At 36.4% G+C, this 6,423-nt stretch overlaps 1 protein-coding gene across 1 annotated transcript; it reads left to right on the top strand.

The window, feature by feature from the left end:
- The first annotated feature begins 261 nt into the window (after window positions 1-261).
- arf2a (ADP-ribosylation factor 2a) lies at window positions 262-4,699 on the top strand. Its single transcript, XM_020931781.2, has 5 exons — window positions 262-350; window positions 1,929-2,086; window positions 2,168-2,278; window positions 2,364-2,488; window positions 2,565-4,699. The coding sequence occupies exons 2-5, from the start codon at window positions 1,939-1,941 to the stop codon at window positions 2,721-2,723; spliced, it is 543 nt and encodes a 180-aa protein (XP_020787440.1). The 5' UTR covers window positions 262-350; window positions 1,929-1,938; the 3' UTR covers window positions 2,724-4,699.
- Window positions 4,700-6,423: the final 1,724 nt, after the last annotated feature.

The raw sequence follows: 6,423 nt of genomic DNA, 5'->3' as shown, positions 1-6,423 counted from the left end.
TTCTTCTTCCAAGGTGCATATGATTTTCACATTATAAGGTCTAGCACACTGTATCCAGGATTGGTCAGACACTGGGCTGTTTAGATGCTGCTCGCTTAGTGTATCATAAGGCAAAAGGACATTATGTTTTGTTGATATAGCCAAAATATAAGATGAAGTGGCTAAATTAGAAATAATACAAAATGGATTTGTATTGGTCTTTATGTTATTATATTCTTTGCCACTTGGAGGCGGTGGAGTTGTACTTTCCTGCGGTCCACAGTTTGAGACAAGAACAAGAAGAACACGTCAACCCGGAAACGCAGCGACATTTGTAGATTGGAGACTTGACTCCTGTCAAACAAACTCAGGTATGCATTTTCTCATATAACTATTATACATTTCCTTAGACCATGGGCTGTAATATCCGACGTTTCCTTAGTCCAGTCGCCACGTTAAAACAGCGGGTATTTACTGACGCTGCTGAAAGTTTGTGTTCAGAAAAGACAGCTCAAGTTGTTTTGTATTTCGCTAAAATGTCTCGTTTGTCATCTGGATATCATACGAGGCTGGAGTCATTATCTTTTCAATTTAAAAAAGCGTCTCCCACTAGAACATCTCTGAATGTGTCTAATCTTTGTTATTAATCTGAAAAAAACTAACCAGATCATTGATGTACTAAATCACAAAATACCTCCTTTTTAAACATACTTGCAATATGACATTCGCACAAAGGCGTGGTACATGCGGTATTTAGTTGCATTTATAAATAGGGTGGTGCATTATTGAGCCTGTTGTTCTTTACCACCCCTCTGCAAAATTAAGACGTCATCTTGGATTACAATGAATAATACAGTTCCCTGTATGTTATTTGAGCCCAAGCCTGATTTTGCTGCCACAATCGGTTGTACCCTATACCATATGTTTCAGATTTCCCCACATATACACGTTCAACAATAATACTAAAAAAGTGTGTTAAAGAAATTTTCCACATCTATAAGCCTACATGTCTTGGTAATCTGAACCTGCCTTACTGGTTTTGTTACTGAGTAGTAACCTCTCTTCCTGACAGTTTGATGCTGTATGAGAACTACCTTTTTGTTTTACCATTGTAGGTTTTAGTGTTCTCAGTTTTCTAATTTGAGTACATTTTATAAAAAAAATTCTAGATAATGCCATAATTACTTGGGGCACTTCAGAAATATACAAAAACATATGCAAAGTTGAAAAAACAGGCATTTCAAAGGTTCAAATTTATTTAATAGCCTTTACTACCAAATTAAAATAAGAATAATACGTCCTTGGCTATATCAGTGCAGATTTAAGTAAAACTCTACATCTGAATTCAAACCTTTGGAGTGCCCTAGGTTTTTTTTTTTTTTTAATATTTAAAATATTTTCCCATTTAAAATTTTGATTTGATTTATGTACAGTCAGTAATTACTTTATGGTTAGTGCACATTGTATTTGCTTTACTAAAATGTGTATGTTTTCTGAATCACTTTTTTTTATACGTGGGGCTAATAGTTTCAGAGGGGCTTGTTCTGCTGCATGTTTCACAATGCAGCTGACATGCACACGTCATTAAAAGCTCTTTAGCAGAGGAAGCATAAACAATAGCCATATATCGATTACCAGTTACAGTTAGGCTTTAATTGTTTTCAGTAAATTTAACTTTATCTATTTATTATTACATATATGAAAAAATAACCATTCTATGCTGCAATATTAAAAAACAGAACAAGTCAAAACATGTTATCTTGTCCGTCAGCAGCTGTCTAAATTCTTGAAATTTCACACAAGTGCTAGTATTCTGTATTAGGAATGTATATAAATAATTTACTGTCAAAGCAATTACCCACTGTAACAGTTCAATACTTTTTTTCTTTCTCCATGATTTACAGCAGCATTCTTTTTGCTAAACAGAAATGCACTTTCTCTTCTTTTAGAATACGAAAAATGGGTGGGTCTCTTTCAGCTCTTTTTAAAAATCTCTTTGGCAAGAAAGAGATGAGAATACTGATGGTTGGACTAGATGCTGCTGGAAAGACAACCATACTGTATAAACTGAAACTGGGAGAAATTGTTACCACAATCCCAACTATTGGTAAGTTTCATTGCAAGTGAGAAATGTACACCTAGTATCTCAATAACAGTGTTTTAACAATGTTCATTTTATGTTTGATAGGTTTCAATGTGGAGACTGTAGAATATAAGAATATTAGTTTTACAGTTTGGGATGTGGGTGGTCAAGACAAAATCAGACCACTATGGAGGCATTACTTCCAAAATACACAAGGTTTGCACTAAATAATTACAAGATCATTATAAAATAACCAGATTTGATGCATGTTTATGTAAATAATAAATGTTTCTGTTTCCAGGGCTAATATTTGTGGTGGACAGTAACGACAGGGAGCGCATTGCTGAAGCCAAAGAAGAGCTGAATCGGATGTTGGGCGAGGATGAGCTCAGGGATGCTGTGCTTCTCGTATTTGCAAACAAACAGGTAATGGATGCACAGCACAACATATTAATTTAATCTTTTGTGAGTTTGTAACATGCAATAACTATTTATTTTGCAGGATCTGCCTAATGCACTGACTGCCCCAGAAATCACAGATGCCCTGGCCTTGCACACTCTGCGTAATCGTAAGTGGTACATCCAGTCTACGTGTGCCACCAGTGGAGACGGTCTGTACGAGGGACTCGAGTGGCTCTCCAATGAGCTCAAGACGATTTAAAGCAGTGATTGGACTCAGTGGATCTCTAGTCTTTTTCCCCTTTTCTTCTCTGTTGGACTTTAGGCCAGCTGTGGGCTGTGTAAACGTGTGTTTGTGGAATAATCCTGTAACTGAAGGATGCATGTGAGTAGGAGCATCCCTCCTGTGCCTTTTACTAGCACGTTACTTTTAATCCAACATAATCTGTTCAAGCCAGCAACAAAACCATTTGCATTGGTCTTTCCACAAAAAAAGTCCATCCCAGACTTTAGGTCTGAAGCAACTATCTTCCAATATTACACAGCTATCAATATAATTAACAGCCCTGTACTGACTTAGAATTTATTTGTCATTCATTTAGACAACAGACATCAACAAAAAAAAAACAGGCACTGATGAGCTTTGTGTGTTGAGGTTTTATCATTAAGCACCTTGAACTTCACTTCAGAACAAATCTAGAGGCAATAAATGCTTGAGTGCATGTTTACATATATGAAGGGAAATTACAGTGTATTCTTAGCTTTGTGTTTTGGTTTCTATTCTGTGACACCCTTTTCTCTCTGTTAAGGTTGGTTGTGTATTTTTCTTTGGGTAATGTATAATTATTATAACTCTCTTTGCATGTTTAACTTGTGCATGCACAGATGGTAGCAGGTGCTGCCCTTTGACTTTCTTCTCTTGAGACCAGTTTACATAAGAAAAGGGTCTATTGTATTGGTGTGCTGTTGGACTGGTCTAGACCTCAAACATTCCCAAACCAGTTTTTGTTATTAGATGTTGAACTGGACATTTGGCATGTGGGTAAACAGGGTGTCTTTCTCCTGGCCTTTTAACATTGGCACAGCTTGCATATCTTGCACAAATCTTAGTAAAGCCCTCACAATGATAACAATGTTAGATCTGTCATGATAATCACTATACTGACTTATCATTCAACATATGAAAGATGAGACAATATATTTGGGGCTCAGTATTTATCTTGTGGCCATTTTCTTAGGAAATTGGGGATTTTAGTTATTTTTGTTGTAATAAGAAAAGATCTGAGCTGCAGAGGGTTGAATAAGTCATTTCTGTGGCTAATTATCGGTTCTCCTGGCTATTTATTTGTTACAGCTCAACCTTTTAGTGAAGGTGAATATTTTACAAATGGGTTTATTGGGATTATCCTGCTTTATTTTAATTGTGTGAGTTACTAAAGCAGTTTCAATAATATCGTTTATTGCAATCTTTCTCTATAACAATATATTGTGCTTCAAAATGTGTTATCATGACAGGCCTAAACAATGACAATAATTATTCAGAACAAGAGAGAAATATTGGCAGTCTGTAAAAACACTAAAAAGAACTAACTATAAAGATATGTTCAAACAAGGGTCCAGTCCTGAACAGTGCATTAGCAGTATTCAGGTCTTTGGTTAAAGATGCATTATATAACTTTTTGGTTGGGGGTCCATCACGTGGTGGTTTCTATGGATATGTGACTGCTCTGCTAGGAATGTTCCCCAATATGACATTAAACAGCTCAATTACAGGTGGTTTTATAGCTCAAAAATACCTAGACATCATATCTCTCATTATGAGCGGCCTCTCCACAAACCTGACCTGTAACTTGGGTCTGGTTTTGTCTCCATGATGATAGAAAGGTTTAATGCCATACTGTGAAACATTCCAGGCAAAGCAATAACACCTCCATGAAGAAAAGCATTTGACGGACTCTGACCAGAAAAATTGCACAATGCACCTTTAAGTTTTAATTAATTTTGTTGAATAGATGTTGGATGCATTCCTAATTAATATAGTGGTACTCCAGGAGTAAAACCAAATGTACACTGTATATAAATATGTAAATGTGTTTTATTTGGAAACAAAATGGACAAAATGTTTCACATGTCCACTCGTGAAGCTTTAACTTTTCAAGAATGTTTCTAAACAAATGAGCAACCTTAACAGATACTGAACTTGAACATGCGCTATAATAAATACATATCTATAACAAACCATGTTTTCACTGAGACAATCATCTCTCTGTGTATAGGTGACATTTTAAGGACTTTTGAGAATATTTAGTTTTAAATTGTCACACACTAGTGCAATGGCGCTAATTTTACATTAATCATCGTCGAGTAATTACCGAACAAGAGGCTCATTACCAACTCTGTTGTAGTCGCAATGCCCTACTGTAACCACTGGATGGCAGTGAAGTCACATTTAAAACACTTACTCCAAGTAAAAGCCAAAACTGAGAGTTATTTAATGAGCGGTGAACAGTAAATTATTAAGAAAAGAGCATGAAGGAAAAATAAAAGGGAATATTAATACTCTTTCTTGAACTGGATAAGTCACATTCTGTTGTAGAGTTATTTCATTAATCTATCGAAATAAAATGGTAGTTGTTGAATAATTGCATTTCATAATCAGTGGCGATCCTACACTGATCTGGGTGAGACCCCCTCCTGACGCCCCTTGCCAAAAGGGAGGACGTGGGTTGATACAAGATTACTCAAGAACTAATATAATGATCAATGGTGAAATGTTTCTATTGCCTTTCGTCAATGTATCAAAATGTTTAAAAGAAAAAAGTGACTAATTTTCAACCACAGCACAGCTTTTAAAACCAATATATAAGGTGGTGATGGGGTGTCCTAAAATTCTGAAAAAATTACTTAATAGGCTAGGAAAGATAAAAAGTAGATGGCAAAATACCCCATAATAAATATTCAGGCCAGTCAACAGAAAGTTGTCATTTCTGGAACTGAGGTCTCACATAGACCCCCTCTCATATTAATGATTAGGAAAAGTCCATATTTCTGAGCCCCTAAAACCCCATGTCCCAACACAACAGCCCCTTTTGCCCTCTCCCTGTCTGCTCCCCGGTAACAATCACCACTTACCTCTGGTGGTTGGCGTGGCGACATGTCATGGTAGCATGACGGCATGCTTGACTGTCAAAGTGCCACGGCGGCCACTTATCGCTCCTCTCCATCTCGATTTCTGGTGGCCTTTTCTCCACTGAGCAGTTACCTAGGAAACAGCACTTTATGTATTTATAGAGCCAGCCATGTGTAGACACTGAAGAGGACATGGGGCTGGGTACAAATTTGCATGTAGGTAATAGATGGGAGAAGTACATAGGGACTTGTATGCAAATATTTGAGATTTTAAAGAGCCCATGTTATTTTATTTTCTGATCTATGTTATAATGTTGTTTCCTCATCAACTCGAGTTGTGTTTTGTTTCATTTCACACACCTTTAACACCAAAACCCTGCATATTTAGGCTGAGTTCTTCTCTCAAATGTAAAACGGTCTGTTCCATCTTGTGATGTTGTGTGATAATACAAAAAGTGTGCGTATTTAAAGGCCATCCACCTTCACTAGAATCATTTTGGTTGATTTCAGGCATGGAATTGCCAATCTCCACTGAACAAAAGGTATGAGGTAGCTGCTAACTTGAAAACTACCACTACATGACATCACAAGGTGGATCAGTGCATTTTGAGCTTTTCCGATGAAGACAGAATAATAATAAAGGCTTACTAAAAAATATGTGATTAAACAAAACACAACTCCAGTTATGTTTTTGAACAGTTGGTAACATTCTAACATGACTTAAAGTTCACAATTTTGTGTAATATACTTTAATGTTGACAGATAAAATGGATTGACAGGCATTTTGGTTATGAATGGTCATACATGGACTTGTGATTTATTAGTCTGTCTTT

The sequence above is a fragment of the Boleophthalmus pectinirostris genome, unplaced genomic scaffold (genome assembly GCF_026225935.1).
Source record: "Boleophthalmus pectinirostris isolate CB_2022bp ecotype Guang Dong unplaced genomic scaffold, ASM2622593v1 HiC_scaffold_17, whole genome shotgun sequence".
Lineage (NCBI taxonomy): Eukaryota > Metazoa > Chordata > Actinopteri > Gobiiformes > Gobiidae > Boleophthalmus > Boleophthalmus pectinirostris.
Note: the sequence above shows the minus strand (reverse complement) of the source record. Positions and strands in the feature narration are given on the sequence as shown.

Excerpts from the sequence above, each read along its gene's own strand:
- arf2a (XM_020931781.2), top strand. The coding sequence starts at position 1,939 with ATGGGTGGGTCTCTTTCAGCTCTTTTTAAAAATCTCTTTGGCAAGAAA. Across the intron at positions 2,087-2,167 it reads TACCACAATCCCAACTATTG|GTTTCAATGTGGAGACTGTA; the intron begins GTAAGTTTCATT and ends TATGTTTGATAG. Across the intron at positions 2,489-2,564 it reads TCGTATTTGCAAACAAACAG|GATCTGCCTAATGCACTGAC; the intron begins GTAATGGATGCA and ends TTTATTTTGCAG.